Source organism: Pezoporus flaviventris, unplaced genomic scaffold, assembly GCF_033815535.1.
Source record: "Pezoporus flaviventris isolate CSIRO_AGI_PZ_B2104156 unplaced genomic scaffold, CSIRO_AGI_Pfla_v1 ptg000057l, whole genome shotgun sequence".
In the NCBI taxonomy this organism is placed as follows: domain Eukaryota; kingdom Metazoa; phylum Chordata; class Aves; order Psittaciformes; family Psittacidae; genus Pezoporus; species Pezoporus flaviventris.
In genome coordinates this window covers 5,317,271-5,336,346 of record NW_026892605.1, presented here as the reverse complement: position 1 = coordinate 5,336,346, position 19,076 = coordinate 5,317,271, and the positions used below count along the sequence as shown (strand labels likewise).

Below are 19,076 nucleotides of genomic sequence, written 5' to 3'. Positions count from 1 at the left end.
GTGGTTGAAGTCCCCCATGAGAGCAAGGGCCTGTGAGTGTGAGGCTTTTCCTATCTGTCTATAGAGTTCTTCATCCGCAGGTTCTCCTTGATCAGGCGGTCTGTAACAGATCCCCACAGTAATGTCTCCCATCGCTATATTCCCTCTAACCCTGACCCACAAACTCTCTGTTAACCACTCACCTGTCCCCAGACAGAGTTCCATACTCTGCAGCCTATCCCTAACATAAAGGGCAACTCCCCCTCCACACCTGCCAGGCCTGTCTTTTCTAAAACGCCTGTAACCTTCCATTGCAGCACTCCAGTCATAGGAGCCATCCCACCATGTTTCTGTGATGCCTATTATATCATACCCCCGTAGACGTGCACACATCTCTAATTCCTCTTGTTTGGTCCCCATGCTACGGGCATTTGTATAGAGGCATCTGAGCTGAGTTCCAAATGAAGCCGGCTCATTGGCTGGAGCGGCTGGAATATCTCTACATTGCTCCGAGCATTTATTATAGGTGTTGGCAACTGACTTGAGTGCGTTGGGATGGAATGATGCCCCCCCATCTAGTTTAAAGCCTCCTTGACCAGTCTGGCAAGCCTTCTAACCAAAACTGCTCTTTCCCTTCCTTATCATCAGACCAGCTCCACCAGCTCCCACTAGACCTGGCCCACAAAGTTGGGTCCCATGTTCAAGACACCCAAACCCCCCTGACTATGACACCACCCTTTTAACCATACATTAACCAGGCCAATCCTCCTAGCTTTTTTTAGGTCCTCCCCTGTATCCTGGAGAATTGACGAAAAGACAATCTGAGCTCCAGAGCCCCTAACCACCTCCCCCAGGGCTCTGTAGTCCTTCCTAATGTTCCCCAGGTTATTGCTGTCTATATCCCTAGCACCCACATGTATCACCAGAAGTGGGTAATACTCTGCCACATCCCTGATCCTTCCTCAGTGGTCCATGCAATCATAGGGTTTCCATGTTTTTTACCATCTTCAAAGCATGCCATTGATAGCCTCCTCTTTTTTTGCCTGCTGCCAGCAGCTCTTCAGTTCTGTACCTAAACATACAGAATCGTGGAATCACAGGATCATTGGGGTTAGAAAGGAGCCCTTGACATCATCTAGCCCAACCCTCCTGCTCAGAGTGGGGTTTTATTAATGCAGTTGTCCTGGGCCATGTCCAACTGGGTGCTGAGTATCTCCAGAGGCCATAACCTCTCTAAGCAGCCTGTTCCACTGTTTGATTATCTCTTCAGTGAGGGTCTTTAATGAAGATACTAAACAGCATTTACCCTTGGGGTGCTTCACTAGTGACTAGCACTCAGCTGCACTTTGTGCACTAATTGAAACACTGAGCCAGGCATTTCAGCCGATTTTCAGTCCACTGTCCACTTACCTGGTTTGTACTTCATCAATTGCCAATGAAGTTTTACACAGTATCAAAAGCTTTTCTTATATCTTTTCAGCACTGGGCCTTTGCTTAGATGTTCTATTGAAGATCAAAAGATCTTTTCTCATATTTGGGAACCTCTCATCTTCTTCAGTATATTAATCTTTGGTAGGTTAGCACAGGATGTATTGAGAAGATATAATGGGCATAGACCGCTGTCAAGGGAGTGACGAGTCTGAGTCTCTTTGTTCGTGAAACAAGCTAGTCTTGGATGTCCTTCCTCCGCACGTTGGATGGGTCCTGTCTTAACTCGGTGCTGCAATCGTTTTGCTCGCCATGTGGATTAGAATAATCAAATGTGTTTCTGAGAAAATCTGTCTTAAGAAACCTCACCTGTATAGTTTATTCACATGAATCTGTGTTCTCCTTTTGCTGAAGTTGCAGTTTTTCCAAGAATCATTTAAAAAGTGGCTGCTTGCCATTTAAACATCTAGCTTGCTACCTTGTGTGCCTCTTTTTCACACATAATGAAGTGTCAGAGCCAAGTGCAAATATAACTTAACTCTCTTCATGCTTGTGTGGCTTGTTCTAAACTGCAGTATTGCAGATAAACAGTGTCACTGCATGCAGTTTGTGCTATCACCACTTGCTACGAAGAGTGAAACAAAATATTCTAAGTACAGTCATGTAATCAGAAGTTATGACATACCCTTTTTATTGCCCATAAAGTAGCTAAGGGATCTTTTATTCTGTTAAGCAGGATTTCAGAATATTTTGGAAAGACTATGGGAATAGTTTTCTCTGTTGCATTATAGTAAGATTCTGATTTTGTCACATGATCATTTCCACTTGCTAATACACTACCCAGTGTTTTGAAACAGGAATTTGTCAGTAGTCCTTGGTAACAAGCTTAAGTCAGCAGCTGCCTCAAACTTCGCAGCTTTGTTTCAGTCTAAGCTGTCCCTTTGTTTTTGGAGAAGAGATTTCTAGCTCACTGGTCAATTATTCTCTCTGAAATTAAGAGTTCTTTTGAAAATCATCCCTTAAGTCAACATAAGACTCCTTGTAGAATATAGGTAAACGGGGCACACAGTCTGTTAGATTCTCACACTGATGTGAGCAGGCTCTTTCTGAAAAGTGGGATATTAGGACTTGGCTGTGCCTATTATGGGGTAGACTAGATAAAGGCTTACTGTGTTTGGACCTGTCTAATCCCAATTTCATGATGTGAACCAGGAGAGAACCCTGCTTGCGATTTTCACTTCAGCTAGCCACACGTAGAGTGATTTATTTTATAATATTGCCTATTATTATTGCTTTTGCATGGAAAATACCCTCTATTATTTTCAACTGTCTATTTTCTGTTTTTTAAATGTTTATTATCTCTGTGTTCAGTTCAAGGATTTTCTCTTTTGGTAGTTGTAGAGGGTGTTCTGTTATTTTTTAAATGAAATGCAGAGGTGACACTTAGCCTTTTACACATTGCACTGAAGAAGGATTGCTGAGAAGTATCATGAAATTTTCACTCACAGTCACATTTTGATTTCAGTTCTTTGTTGTTTAAGGAACTAGGCATACATTAACATGAAACACGTAAAAGGAAGAAAAATCTTCTGGTAAAAATCAAGAATCGTGAAGAAGCTAGTGCTCATACTTTCATCAGGGAAAACTCTCTTTTTAAATATTACTTCCTCCTTGTTAAGGCTGGGGCACTGTGGCCCTAGGCATTCAGTCTGAATTTATACAGCATTTCTTTAGATGTTACCTGTGGGGTTTTTGCAGACTGTTTTCTTTTCCTGGTTATTTAGAGAGCCAGGGACTGTGAAATCTGATCATATTTTCATAGTCCCACCCACTAGGAACCAAATTATTATGACTTATTCAATTAATGTGGGCACCATGGCTGACTTTTCAAAATGCTTTAAAAAGCTGACTTGCATCCTTAAGAAAAAGTGACCTTCCATGTTGAATTAATGTTATTTTTATTTAAATACAGAAGTACTACTAATTCAAAACTGTTTTACATCTGCCAAACATCATGGGGAGTGATAATGTGCCTGGAATTCTGAACACAACAAATGGTGTACTTCTTTTTTTTAACAGCTTGCCATCTTCCTGGGACTTACACACTGTCCTTTTAGAGAAAAAGGAGATGTTGCTATCTTCAAATCACCAGTTTATAAGTTACTACACTGTAATTTATTGTCTAAAGTATTAGTAGAGAGATACTACTCACACACCCCCTCTTCTTGGTGACTCAGAGTTTACTTCCAGTTCAGCCCATTTCCACAGTGGATGTGCCCTGAAAATGAGTCTTGATCAGTCACCCCGACTTCTCTTTGCCATTTAAATCTGCCTTTGTGCATTTCAGTGTCAAGGTTAACATGGGATCCCACAGTTTGGCAAGCCCCTGGTGGCATGAGGCGTTTCAGGCAGCCGCTGCCCTTTGAGTGAGAAGCCCAGGTGCTCCTACAGGCTGCCCAGCTGGTGGCCTTTCCCGAGGTGCCCTTTCCTGGGCGACAGCAGTGCCAGAATGCCTGATTGGATTTTGTTATGTCGCCTTCCTGCTGCCTGTGACCTTTTCTGATCTCTTTTATGTTTTCCCTGACTTTGTGTAGGTGCTGGGATGGCTGGAGAAGATCGCAATTCACAGCTGACCTGAGGGAGGCGTGAAGCATCACACATCCCCTGCTGACATTTGAGGTAGTGGGATAACCTTTATCTTACCTGCAAGTGACTTTAGGGTGAAAGTCAGCTAAGTTGAGTGATCAATAGTGTCGTGTTGTGCTCTGCAGATAATCCTCACAGATCTGTGATCTGTTAAGGTGGTAACAATAATATGCAGTATACAGAATTCTGACTGGGATCCAGTAGTTTTATTTTAGTACTCCAGACCACAAAGATACTTGAATTAAGGCTGTCACATTCAATCCCAATATAAATTGATGACTTCAAGCTCATTTCTACCAATCTCTGGTAGCATTTGAGACACAGAGCTTGGCAACTGTTAAAAGTGCTTCAAAGCCATTTTTTCTTGTCAGAGAAAAATTGTACTGTATTTTAAGGAGCTATTTTTCATTTATGTTATTTGACGTATTATTTGCCTATCAAAATACACAATACTCAAAGAAGTGGAGGAAAAAAAAATAATTTGTTTTTCCAGGGAGTGAGAATGTTAAAATGCATATCAGAGCATTGTCGATAACAAATCCTGGTTTAAATGACACTTAAATGATACCTAATTTAAATGTATGTAATGTTTGAATGTAATTTATATCTGGAGTGTATTACTGAAAGCTTGATCAGATTACAGTGGGGTAAACTTGAATCAAACATCACACAGAAATACACTGTGGTGTAAGGGATTCAGACCTATGCTTGCTCATGCTGTGGAACTGAAAAGCTGTTATCTGGTGTTAAATGGCTGCACGAGACTTTACAGCTGCTATCTGTGTACTATAGCAGTTTTATGAGACTTAGCTGGCTGTTCTGTTCAAGTGTACACAAATGTAATGCCATTAAACAGAAGTGAAATTGTAGAGATATTTTGCTTTGGTTGCGATAACGAAAGGTAAATCTTGCCACCCACGTTTTTGCTGTTTTTGAAACCAGATGGTGGAATTCTAAGTGCATTCATTGCACCATGGATCTCTGCTTGGGAGATTTGTCTAATGATATACTAATTTCACTAAGAAAATAAGAAGGTAAGAATAGTGAAAAATTACTTGTAAAAATGCTTGTAAAGTAAGATAAGCATCACTTAAGAGTCATTATGGACTTCCTCAATCAAAGCTGCCTTTGTTGTGGTTGCCATGCTTTCTCATGCAGAGTTAAGCGCACCAGAAAATCAGTTTATGAATGACTTCTCTTATTTTATAGCTGATGCATGACAACACAACGATACAGAAAGCTGCTTCTGTGGCCTGTTTTCCTGGCTTTCCATGCCCAGTGAGTTAGTCAATCCTTAGCTAAGCTGTCCCTGATTCCTCCGCAAGCAGAACTGCAAGAAGCATGCCCAATGGTGAGAGCACACAGTTTGAACAAGGGGTTTGGCCTCGCTTCTGAGCTCCACCGTGGGCTCACTAAGGGGTTCTGCCATGTTCTGTAACCTCTCTGTATTTCAGCTTCCTATCGGTGAGTGAAGGCTAATAATTCTAAACCACCAGAAAGGACCAAAGCATCCCGATCCTTAGGAAATGCTGTTATTTACACAGCTTCTGTTCTATTTGATGTGGTACTGACACTGTGTTACCTGGGGAGAGCTCAAAACTTTTGCATTCAAGTGTGACCCTTCTTTTATTCTTTGTAATGTATGGGTCCATTTGCCTGTTATCAAGTCTGATTGCTGATGATAATTGTTATCAGTAGTCAGACTTGAAATTAATAATTATTATTGATAAAAACTTGTATGCAGTAAGTGAATTCTTTCCTGTTAGGGTGGTGAGGACTGGAATAGGTTGCCCAGGGAGGTTGTGGATGCTCCATCCCTGGCAGTGTTCAAGGCCAGGTTGGATGAGGCCTTGGGTGATATGATTTAGCATAGGGTGTCCCTGCCCACGGCAGGGGGTTGGAACTAGATGATCTTAAGGTCCTTTCCAACCCTAATGATTCTATGATTCTATGATGATTCTATGAACTAAAAATCATGACAAATTATGTATGCTGCCATACACTTTGTAGTAGAACATCAGAGCAGTCAGTCCCATCAATGCTTCCTGTGAACATTTTTGCTTATACAGGATTCAAGTATGGTTGGTAAGTGTTATTTATATTTTAGGAGCAGATGATATCATCGTTAATGACTTCTTACAGAAAAAAAAAGAAAAGTGATTTTTTTATATGGTAATGTTTTCTAAAACCAGAACCCTTTATCTCTCAAAAAATGAAGTTCCCTGTGATACTATAGGATTATAGAATGCTATTGTACTAATAGTATTCATCATAATATAATATTAAAGTTTTTCAGTGTAAGAACCATTAAAAAAAGGCCGTCATACTCTTTCCCTTCTGCGTAGGCAGTTTCCACACATTATCATGCATGTGAGACTAAGAAGACTGCAGTTTTGTCTACGGGGCCTAGTGTTGAGTTGGATGGTTACTGATGCACTAATTAAACTGGAGAGAGCCAGTTGCTAAGACTTTTGCTGACAGGCCCCTGTGCAAGCAGCGTCGCTCCCTATTTCAGTATAAAACTGGGTACTGAGGCAAGACTGCTGGTCAGGCTTCAGAGGAATTGGGTATCATGCTTAGATCAGCAGAGCCTTCAGCAGGGAATTACAAAACTCTCTGTGGCTACAGTCCTCCCCTTTAGTCTTCTTGTCTTTGTTGTACTGTGTGTCTAATGTAAGTCCTGAGATCTAGCTGGTGTGGGTTTTATTTTTGAGGATAGCCCTCACAAAATGGGTTTGAGTCTAAGAAATACCTGTGGTAGTGATGTGAATTTTGTCTGTAAACATCTATTTCACCACAGTCCTGTGTAAAAATAAATAAATAAATAAATAAATAAATTAAAAAAAAAAAAAGAAACAACCAAAACCGAACAACAAAACAGCAGTGGAGAAATGTGAATGCATTAGTCTGTTTTAATAAAAGACAGTTGAATCTGCTCCAAAATTGCACTTTCTTAATCAGATAGTTGTAACATGTTGGAGTTCCTGCAGAGGGTGGAGTCTTAGCATCAGTGGTGGTAGAGATGCTTTCAGCCAGCCAGCCTTGTACTGTGCAGCTCTGTCTCATTTGTAGCACCTATTGCAGTGTATCCCATTTTGAGTTGATCAGTTCAGAGTTTATGTATTTTATCTGTGATGTCTAAAGGCAAAGTTGCAATGCATAACTGTGCTTATTTTAGTCTCTGACATTTTAGGATTGGTAAATATGGAGGGAGAGGTTTACATCCAAACTGTTAGGTTTTAATTTTTTCTTTGTTTAATCCATTGTAGCCTTATTTTGTGATGCTAAGATAGCTGGCAATAAATCCACTCTGTAACGTTCTGTGGTTGGTAAGGCATTGGAAAGGGGTGCAGCCCATGCCTTACTCTGCTGCTGAGCTGTGGTGTAAATGCAGGCAAGCCACTCCTCTTCCTAGTGTTTCCATTTTCCCATCTGCAAAGTGGATGATGCCACTTACCCCACTGCACATTGTTTGAGGGTTTGCTGATGGAAAATATTGTCTGACAGCATTAAAAAACCTCTTTAGAAATAGTTTTGGCACATTACCTTTAAAGTTAATATGGCTGTTTCTATTGCTTGTTTTGCAGACACTTCTTAATTTCTTGATGGATGGGGTTCCCTTAAGAGCAGATGTTGGGCACTGAGACTAAGCTTTTTCAGGTTTCAGTCTGAATTTCTAACTGCAATTTGGCGTCTTCCTTATTCCAGAAGATAGCTTTCCTTGCAGTGCTATGCCAGCTGCATGCATCCACTGGGAAGGTTATACTGGGCAATTTTCATCTTCACTAAACTAGTAACTGTTCAATGGGTCACTAAATTTAGTGATTACCAGGCATGGCTGGTCAGTTGATTCCCCTTAAAAGTCAGGCTGGCTTGATTGCCCACTGTGATCTTATCGTACTTATTCCTCATCAGATCTTGTCTTCTCCCTTGCACTCACCTGCCTCATGGGGTGAAACCATTGTAAGTAATAGCAAGCTAAATGCCAGCTAAATTACACCTTCAACTTTCAGCAAAAAAATATGCATGTGTTTATGTTCTGTGTGTGCAAGCTCATGCACACAAACCAGCCCCCACTGCTGTTTCTTCCTTGAGAAAGAATTGTTTCAGGACCTGTGATAAATGGACCTGTGAAGTAATGCCATGATATGATTTAAAATGTGATCTGGGGGAAAAGTTGCTTGAAAGCATTAAAAAATAAAGCAGCATAACCAGTATATTCGTTACACTGAGTTTGAATAAATTCAGTTAGTGAAATGATCTGATTTGTCTCCCTGTACCTTGAAAAGTCTCCAATTAAAACAAGAACTTAATAGCATCTCTCCTATGGCTCTTGACTTAGAGGTATCAACAGCTGTATCATAAAAATGTGTATCAGAAGTGATTAGTTCAGTGTAAAAGTTCTAGAGATCCTGTTTGGAAGATATCTAAAAGTGCTGATGTGTTTTTAAGTCACACTTTGTTGAGTGTGGAGATTGTCTTCTTTTGTATGTGAAGTGCTTCATCAAAATATACTTTAAGCTTAAAAGTTGGGTGTTTCAATTTCCAGATCTTACCAAGTGGAGAAAGAAGTTAAGTGCCTTCTTAAGATTTTATGAAAGGTTTGAACAGAGATCATCGTCTTCAAAAATTATTCCTTACCTCATGAAAACTTCTTTTGGTAACGCTGCATTTAAAAGTACTGAATAATCTGCTACTGGTCTCATTTAGTATCTCTTTCAACTTAGCGCTGATTTACATTAATAAAGTTCTCCCTCGGAATCTTTGTCTATGGCTATATGAAGTGGTTTGCAGTTGCTGAATGCAATACACTGCTTTTTGGTAGGTGTCCACAGGTTTTATATTCAGATTTGTACAGACTTAAAGCATCAAATCAGCAGAGAAACAGCACCAGGTATGATCGTACAGAGGGCATAGAAAAAGAAATTGCAGTCTCATTGTTTCTCGTTAACACAGACCTTCTTAAAAAGAGATACTCACTTGCAATTCTGAAAAATGGTTTTATTGAGTAGACATGCTACTCTATATTGGTTGGAATGAGATTTAAAATTAGCATCAATCTGTAAATTACTGATGAAATTAAATCAGTATAGTTCATATTTTAAACTGATGAGAACTTCAGGACATACACAATTGCACCAATTTAAAATGTACTGTTTACCCTTATACCTTCTGTCTAGCTGATTGATCTTTGTATGCTGACCAAGTGATAGTAAATACGTGAGTACTTTGAGTCATGAGTGGCTGTCCAGAAATGCTGCTCAAGTCCTTTGTATGTCATTTTCCAGCTTTTGCTTAATCCACTATTTAAGTTAATGGCTTCATACATGCCATACAGGCTTTGTTATGTAGTCTTTAGTCTGATTAGGAGTACATGAATAATTTAGCATGTAGTTAAACCATATAATTAATTTGGCTCATGGTAGTGCACCATTAAGTGCTTCCATTAGTCTAAGGTAAATACCAGAGTCATGAACTTAAATTTACAGCTTCTTGAAGATGTTTTTCCTTTCATAAATATTTTTTATATATAAAATATTGCTTAAAATTAAAACCCTGCTTCCCCCTGATTTCCTGAAACTGCGCTTTGAGGTCTGAAAAGCAGGTTTGGCTTCAAGGTGAAGAAGAAATTGAGGATGCTTTGTTCAAAACACTAGTCTATAACCAAACACTGTTTCAAAATGATGGAGCTCCTGCTGAGCTCCTGTAAAACAGGGTTTGGTTGTAGCCCAGCATTTTGAACAAGTTAAGGGTTTCAGGGAATCACGGGGTGCAGATCTTTCATGTTACAGAAAAGCTCCAAGAGATCAGATGCAGATTTATGGTGTGTGCAGAAATGTAACTGACTATATTTGCCCAAGTACTAGTATGTTTTTTTAATTTGAGTGATACACAGGTACTAGCACACAGAAGAAGGCTTGCAAAGAAAATGCCAGTTGTAACAGTGACATGCCAGCAGCACAAATAAGAGGGCTATGTAATACTAAGCATGTGAAAAATCGTGTTTGTTTTCCGTTGTGTTCTAGCATTACTCCCAGTAATGTCACGTAGGTGGCTTTCCACAACAATTTCTGTGCTTCACCATTTCTTCATAGTTTCTGCAATGTGCTAAGGACCCTGGCTATGCTAGGGGATTTACTTGGCCGTGTCCTCTTGTTAAATATTTAACCTTGCCTGCTTAAAATCGAATGTCTTTAACTGCTTTGCTGGCTTGGTATCACACTGCTGAGTCCTGATAGGATTTAAACTTCAGTGCTAGAAAGGCACTGAAGAGTTTTTTGGTTTTGATCTTTCGGATTGTGAGGCTTGGGGGCTTTTTGGTGGTGGTGCTGGTTTTGTTGGGGTTTTTGGGGGGGTTTTGATGGTTTGGTTATTTTTTTTTTACACTAGCACAGAAATGTTTTACAGCCCTGGAAATATTTAATCATAAAGTGTGAATAAATGTGTCGGTGAAATCTTTTGCTTTGAGTAAGAACACATTTTTAGTACAGATAACGATGGGGTAGGTTTGGTTGGTTTTTTTTTTCCTTTTTTGTCATGATACTTGACATTAAGTTAATGTATTATACATCTTCAGACAAATTGGAGTATACTTTTTGCTTCTATAGAGAAATTCTCTTCTTTGCAATTGATTGTAAAAATAACAGAGCTATTTTATTTCTTTTGGATGACATAGCTAAGGATTAATAATAATTAAAAAAAAAAAGTAGCCTAGGAAAAATTACTACTAAAGTTGAGAGACGTGTTTATAGCCTGAAAAAATTACCACTCTCATAAAGAAGCCTGCATCCTCTTTCTTAATCATACAAGTACATGTAAAGCTGAGTGTCAGCTCAGCGTTCACATCTGCATGATAGCAGCTGAATGTTGCAGTTTCTTTCAGGTGAGACGCATGTATTTTACTGCTTCAATATGTTTTGGGGACTGAAAGGCAAACAAGTCTCTTCCAATTTAAAAATTATCTATGCAGAAGACAAAAACTTAAGGTGATAACTTCCATTCTCTTTGAGCAATTTTCTTCTTATGGAGATAATCTACTAGTCTTACAGCTAAAGTCCTCCGTTTACCTAGTCCCTTATGTTACTGCTGTCAAAGCATAACAGATTTTATTGTAAATAAAGAATTGATATGTCATATGCCACAACCATCCTTGGACTTTATAGCCCAGTTCTGGAGTATGACTTTGTAGCTAGTTTAACCTAGAGCAGCTTTTTGTACAACCCCAGAGCAATATCCAAACTCAGGATTCATTGTCGAGCTCCTTAACTATGTCCAAGAACTGATAACTATTTTGCCTGTTACAGGTTTAAGTGCAGTTTAAAACAGAGTACTTAGCTGACACATCTGTCTGCGAGGAAAAAGAAATCAGCTCTGGTAAAAGCATTGAATGTGTCTGTTACAGTGGGGATACACATAAATTTGGTGTTAAAACAAAGCTTTCGTATAGTCTCTATTCCAAAACTAAAAGGTTGTTCAGGTGAAAAGCAACCAAGTTTTCTAAATCCAAAGTGAGGAATTATTTTATTAGATTCAGTTTCCAATTTTAACAATTGAAACTATTGTAAATTATTTAGCTTAAATAGAACTTTAATTAATAATATAAAATTGCCTTTTCCATAGTTTTAGTTAGTCAGAATGATGTACCTTTTAATAAACTTGAAATTTGTGTCAAACCATGCATAATAAATGCAGCTTTACGCCGGCATCCTTCATTCTGTTCCAGTGATGCTGTCTTTCGTTGTTAAGCTTTGTTGGTTGCTTGGGGGTTTTTTTGTTTGTTTTTTTCTATTTTCCATGAAATGTGCCCGTTATAAGATCTGGGATGTTTGGTTTTTTTTTCAGTTTACCTTCTGTGGTATTATTCCTTGTTCTTTTTATATCCCAACTAACCTCACGCACTAGGTGAATGGTGTGTTATTCATGCCAACTGAGACAATTTGTTATTTCTCTTTCTTAACAGGGCTGAGTGTATAGCACTGACAAGAGTTCTATAAAAACAGACGTTCATCCAACTGCCACTGATGACTCAATCAAGCTGTAATATCAGCAAGCAGGGGAAGAATTCTTTAGGTCTGTGGCGGTTTTAGATTGTGTTGATTGAAAGGGCTGTAACTCATTTTGTCTGCAGAATGACTCTGTCCTGTTGGCATTCAGGGGGGTGAGGGTAAGCAGGCAAAATTACTTCAGCTGTGTATGATTAGTCAAACCAGTGTGCATGTTTTTATGCAAGCACAGAAAGAAGATTTCCTCATAATGTCACTATTCATGTTATGAGATAGCTGATAAGGAGTATCCATGCTGAAAAATAAAGGCCTTTCACCCAGAAAAGTTTGGCCAGGATATGTATGTATCTGTGTCTGTAATTTGTAGATGTATAAACAAGATGCAGGACAGATCTGGAGAGCCTGCAGTTAAATTCCCTTCTCGGAACTTGTTCTTACTTGGTAGTGGATGTATGTATTGGTATGTATTCACCTGCATTGCAGCCTCCTGTGTTCTTGTCTGCGATCTGGTGGAATGATGAAATGTAGCAATGTACAGAAAAGCTCCTCAGATTAATGCTTCACTCATTAATTTTGTGGTTAGGTTTGCAGGAGGGAGGCCACTTTTGGTTCTGGACTAGCTATATTTGTTCTGCTTTGGCAAGCAGTGCTGAACTGGTTGTGGTTACAGGGGGAAAAGTCTCTTGTATTTGGAGTAGAGTGAGTTAATAGAGATGACAAAAGCAGAAGTCCCTTCACAGGCTGTTTAACAAGGTGTAATGCCCTTGTCCATCCTGTAGGTCCTTTCAGGTTAAGGAGCTATATAAATGTCAAGATCTCACTTCAAACAACAGTTTTGTTTATAAGCAAAACTTCTCATGGTTTACTTTGAGTGTTAACATTGTTACCTGACCAGAGTAGATGCAAACTGTTCCGTATGCTGTGACTAAACTATTTCTTTTCTCAGGGATTATGTTAGCCCGGTTTCCCCTATTTATGCTGACTACGTTCATGAACCACTGGAGAGATGTCGTGTTTAAAATCACTTGTGATTGGCCTTACTCCAGCATTGCTATAGAAAAGGGCCAAGAATTTTTTTTATCCTTTTTATAACTCCTGGCTCCCTTTCTGTTCTGAAGCAATTAGCCTGAGCTGACCCCTAGCCAAATGTTCCTGTGGTCAAGTTTCAGCTGGCTTGAGGACAGTCAGCTGCTGTTTTTTTTGGGTTTTTTTTTCTGGTTTTAGCTCTCTTCATTCTGACAAACTGCTGGAGTTGGTAAGATACAGAACATTATTCCTTAGAAAAGTGTATTTCAGACACTGAATTTTTTTCCTACTAAATAAGAGGACTTCATTAGTGGCATGTGTCTTTCATTTACATACAGGAATAGTGTTGGAAGGCAAATATGACTAGGTTGTAAAAGGTCAGTTTTGTCCCAGAGCCAATAGAAAAGCTGTTCCTTGCTAAATTAACAGTGCAGCTTTTGAACAATACTGTTCTTGTTGGCAGCAAGCTTGCAAGCGCCCTAGAGGAACAGCAACGGGTAGTGACAAGACAGATTTGTGAGAACTGTGCAAGGCAGTAGTCAGCTGGTGGGGAGGCATACGGCACTTCAGAGAGCTCTTCTTTCAGAAGTTTTATTCTGTATCACCAGAAGTGGTACATGCTGGGGCAGCTCCTGCTTTGTACTAGGTTTTCTTCCATGATGGAGCTGTGTCTGTGTAGCTCTCCCTTGGCCTCTAATACCTCTGGATGCATAAGTTGTACCTGCAGCCCAGCAATGCATTTGGTGCAGGGCAGTCACAAAGTCCCTGGTGCTTCACAGCCCCTATAGAGTGAGAAAAACCTTGCATATGAGCACAGCCCTAGGGACTGTGGGTTTGAGCTCAAGGAAACTAGCTCAACTTGCCCTTTCCAGAGGCTGTTGTACAAAGGGTGAAGTGTGGCCTATCCATATTTTCAAAGGAGAGCAGTTACCATTTTTGAGCTCAGTTGTGTCCCTGTTGGCAGGTTCAAAGTACACTGGTTGGATTTTTCTCACACATGCAACTTGTCTGAATGGATAACTCAGTGGAGGATGCCATGTGGATTTAGGCTGAGCAAGACACTTTGCCTTGCTAAGGTAGTGCATTTGTGAGAATCCACAGAAGTATAATTTGTTTCTATGCCACATTTTACTAGTAAAAAGGCCAGGAATTACGCAACAATTTTGATCATCTTTGAGGTTTAGGACCACAAACTAATCCTGTGCGCTGTTTCAGAGACCTAGGTGTTTTAATCGAAGTCTGGCTCAGCAGGGACTTGTGCAATAATTACAGAATCCCTCTTAAACAAGTAGTAGCAGCAGCTGCTGGGGTGCTGTGTCCTCCCCTCCAGCTTGGCTTCTCACGCTCATGCCTGTGCTGCTCCTGATGTGCATCTCTGTGGACTCCTGATAAAGCTGGTCAGCAAACAGATTTGTTAAAATAAATGTTTATGGATTAATTATAACTGGACCAGTTTTTTGACAGTTCAGTTCGTGCAGCCATGTAAACAAGTCTGCCAGCACAAGGGGAAGAGCAGTACTGGAATGAGATTGGTTTTTATCTGCAGGATCAAGATCTTTCCAGAGTTCAAGCACGATTTTTGATCACTGGAATGTATTTCCAGGCTCTTGGGTTGGTGTTCCAGCTGTCAAACCCCTCTTCCTGGGAGGAAGCCAAGATGGCTGCTAGTTGCAGTGCAGGGACAGAGGGCATAGCCCTGCTGTGACAACTGCACATCCTGGTCCCACCACAGAATTGCTTGATGCTGTTATGAAAAAGGAGACAGTGTTCACAGATGTGCTTTGAATGATCAACTCCGTTGATGACATTTTCTTCTCACAGGAGAACTCCTGTGAAGATTTGGTCTTTTCTTGTGGCTGTTACTAGGCAGGAAGAAGTAGGAAGGCTTGGAGAAGAAGAGCAATAGGAAGATCAACAGGGGCTGCTGAACTTGGAGAACAGGGACGTGTGAATATGGACCAGCAGGGAACGCTTGTGTATTGATACAGGGAGGGAGCAGGAGGGGTGTAAATAAAGTGACCTTGTGCTTAGGCCTGTGAAAGAATAAACAAAACTGTAAGGAAAAAGTAGAAGGGCTGAAGGAGAGGGGGAGACTGTGTGACGGGTTAGAAATCATGTAAGAGGGGGGAATTGGCAAATACAGGTGAGCATTTCAGTGATTTAATAAGAGACAATAAGAATCTTTTAGACAAGAGTACAGATGGAGCAGTAGAAGGATTAAGCTAGCTGAAGGCGTAGCAGATCTCAGGTGAACCTCATGCTGTGTGAGTGTAGCTGCTCTCCAAGGGCATTGCTGGCCTGTGATTGCTTTATTAGCTCTTCCCAGCAGCTGCAGCCTTCACTGCTCCTGGTCCTGTTGCTCAGGCTGCCTCTCTCTCACACTGCCCCAGATCCTCCCTAACATGCCTCCAGCCTCACTGTATCCTTCTCTTCCTCCCCATCCACTTGAGATTGTCACCTCTGGAGAGACCCATGCACTACTTGGCCAGGGGAGAGCCCTGCCCAAAGCCTGACAGGTCCCCAGTGCTCCCTCAGCTCTTCTCTGTGCAAACGGCCCTGTGCCTGCTCACACCGGCTGCAGGGTGCAGTGGGAACATCCCCTGGCTTCCCTTTGCAGGTCTCGGTTAGACTCTGCCAGCCTTGAGCAGTTTCAGTAAATGCTTAGTGTGCTGGGCCTGAAACTCAAGAATTATTGAACAGTTGCAGTAATGAGGATGTGAGAAATACCGTCTGATTTTCCAGTTTTGCACTGAACAGCATGAATGAGAAACCCGGTAACGGCTTTGTTTTTTTTCAGTACTGTGATTCAACCTGTTCTCTTGCAGTAAGAAGACAAAGGAGGGAATTATCTTTTAAATGCAGTGTTAGCATAGTTTTACATACTCAGTGAGCATGTGTTTTACAGTTTCTGACTAAATTCAGACTTTGCTGATTCTATGAGGAGACTGACTAGGTTTTGATACCCAGATTTGACAGCACCAGTTGTTAATCAGTAGCGTCCGCTTAGAAATTGTTCCTCATTCATGGGCTTGGTTGGTTGAACACTTGTGATTTAGTCTCCTGTTAGATGGAGAAAGAAAATGTCCAACTGAAAACACTCCAGTGTAGAAACAAGGTTTGTCATACCAATGTATTGTCAAATGTAAAAGTGGAGCTATTAGACTCACTCTCTGCTGCCTCACTGAGCAGGAGTGACTGTACCTTGGCAGTTCTGCGCCACAGAACAAGAAACTGCTGCCTGACCTGTTTCAGCATTTGTGTTCATTTTGGTGTTGTAGCTTTGTTTTTTGAAAGTCTCCAGTGGTCTCTGTGCTTCACTGGCATGGCTGTAAAGTGATCTATGCCGTGTATGTTTTCCCCTACTACATATGGTGACTTGGTGAGCTTTTGGGGGCATGGGAAAATTCTGTGCAGAAGGCTGTACTGTCCACAAGTCTAGTGTATCCCAGTTTCTACCCTTCCCTGTTGTTATTGGATGCTGGTGATGGCAGGAGCAAAGGAGTGATGGAGTTGTAGACTATGTGTGTGTCATCCAGGTAAATTAGGGAGGAGTGTGGGGAGCTTGTAAAGGCCTGTTGGGTTATGCTTGGGTTGTAAAAGTTTGCATGGATGTGCTCACGTCCATCAGGAAGTGTCATCCCAGAAGTATCACAGCTAGAAGCTTCCAGCATCTGACAGCCTCCATGGCAGCCCCCAGACAGCACTAAGGCCTGTGTTCCAGGTTCTGCAGGGTGCCACTAGGGAACAGACCAGAGAATTAGCCTGGGTAGCTCTCATTCTTGCAGTACCATAGCTTCTGCTGCCCTCCCCACTCCTGTCATGCTGCCTGCCATGGGCAGTGACTGAAGGTACTAAGCCAGTGTTTTGCTGTTAGCACCCACTTGGCTTTCTGGTGTGGCATCTGGCTTATTAAACTGCCATCACTCCTCTCAGCTTTACTGCATGTAGTTAGTTCTAGATCCAGGAAGGATTATACATAGTGTAAAAGATGAATACAGCTTCAGAAGAACATGTGCTAGAAACGCAGCCATCATATCACAGAACCATAAAATGGCATGGGTTGGAAGGAACCTTTAAAGGTTATCTAGTCCAGCCTCCCTGCAACGAGCAGGGATATCTCTGAAGGAGATACTGTCCTTTTCCTACTTTGACATTTACCCTAGCTTAGTCATTGGAATCCATCCCCCAAAGACTGCTGGGGGAGAGTGTGGCTACTGCTTGGAAACAGGCTAGAGATCAACAGTACTTGTTTTTTTTCTCCCTGTATATTAAATGAACTAGAAACTCATAAAGCTAGTTCTCATACGAAAATACTATTTACTCTCTGTCCTAGACTGCAAGATGGCTTACAACTTTATGGGGCAGTAATCTGTAAACTAAATACCCTTCTGGTTTCAATCCAATCAGAAATTCAATAAAACTAGATCATATTTTAAATGTCATGTCATATTGCTTAGTAATATTGGTATATAAAGAAACTCTTACTGTCTTCTTTTATTACAGAATTAGAGGTATGGATCTTCGGCATCTGCTGTTTGCTTTGGCACTGGTCTGTGCAAATGACTTACTTTCTGCAAGCGACGGTAAGTTCTATCATACCTTTTTATGCCTTTGTGTGTGTACATATATATATCTTTATATAAAAAGTATTTTTATACTGTATGTATCAGGACTATGCAGGTTCCTTGATTTCAGCAACTTGGATACGTAATGTTGAAATGTGAAAAATACATCAGTTGATCTTGTAAAGATAGTGGCTGCAATTGAAATATGTTGCAGAACAAAGCTGAATTTCATATCATTAGATATGTGTAATGTGGGAACAGGATGGATCAACGTGGTGTTAAATACCTGGGTTTTCTTTGGTCAGGTACTGAAGTAATGAAAGAGTTGTACGGGGTTATTTTTTTTTCTTTTTTTTTAATTGAAACTGGTGGGGGTTTACCTTAAGTCTTTTTAGTACATTCGTGTGTTAAATATAGAATTACTTGGGCGCACAGAGGAAGCATTTTAAGTCTGTACACTTTGGGTCTGAGGCCAATATGAACAAGTTTCATAAAAAATACACTTAGAAATTCTTGAGGAGAGGTTATAAAAGGGATTTGAAAAGAACATACAGCCTCAACCGGCCAGCTGGCTGTGGGTAGTGAGCAGAAGCCTTTTTAGCAAGAAGCTCTGAAGGCACATCCTGTCGTGTCCATGATTCAATAGATCTGCTAAGGGTTCACATCCGCTGAACATTTCTCTGGTTTTCCACAGTTGTTCTTCGATCCTTATCCACCTCAGTTCTTCCATCTTGTGAATTAAATGCCAGGCTAGAAAGTACTTGGTTCAACTGAGCTTTCTCTGATGTTTTTTCTTGTAAACAGCAATGATTTAAAACCATATCGGTATCATCCTGAGTCTGGTGGGTCCATTAATTCCTGTGGGAGTTTTAGGTTGTGTTAAACTGATCTGCTTATACTGGTTGCTCCTATAAGCAAATACAGCTTAAGTTGGTCTGCTCTGCCTTGTTCTGGCCTATGGAGAGCAGTAACAGTTTCCCATAGTTACTAATTTTATGCAAACGTGTCGCTGCTTCTCCCAGAGCCACAAAGCAGAAAAGTGGCTCCTTAAGCCCCTCCTCACTTCCTAACCAAAATCATGTGAGCAGAGGAAGGCAGTTTGACAAGTAATTTTTTGGGAAACTGGGTTGGAAACAGCTTCCACAACGAACTGCAAGTCAGTGAGGATTTCTGACATCTCTGGGTGTTTGTTGGTGTTTTTTTTTTTCTTTAGGTCCATATTTACATGTAACTGAATGAAAATTAAATACCTGTAGAGTTGCAAACCATGTTTCATTAGCATTTTTAGTGATAGTTTTAGAATGTTACTAAACCAAACAGCTATGGCGTAGTGGCCTGTAGGTATAACTGTACTAGAGTTTAAAGGTATAGTTGCCCTCCTTTGCACTGGTACAGTCCTGTATTTTGTTGGAGTTGTGTATTTAAAACT

At 40.6% G+C, this 19,076-nt stretch overlaps 1 protein-coding gene across 6 annotated transcripts in view; it reads left to right on the top strand.

Annotated features, from left to right (window-relative positions):
- GHR (growth hormone receptor) overlaps positions 1–19,076 on the top strand; it is a 133,235-nt gene that overhangs the window by 41,090 nt on the left and 73,069 nt on the right. For 4 of the 6 annotated variants that reach the window (XM_061469455.1, XM_061469457.1, XM_061469454.1 and 1 more), the window contains one exon: positions 17,586–17,665. In XM_061469455.1, coding sequence (XP_061325439.1) covers positions 17,596–17,665 — 70 coding nt within the window. In that variant the 5' untranslated portion in view covers positions 17,586–17,595. Of the gene's footprint in view, positions 1–4,001; positions 4,087–17,585; positions 17,666–19,076 lie in introns of all 6 variants that reach the window. The other 2 variants (XM_061469458.1, XM_061469456.1) reach the window with 1 other exon arrangement.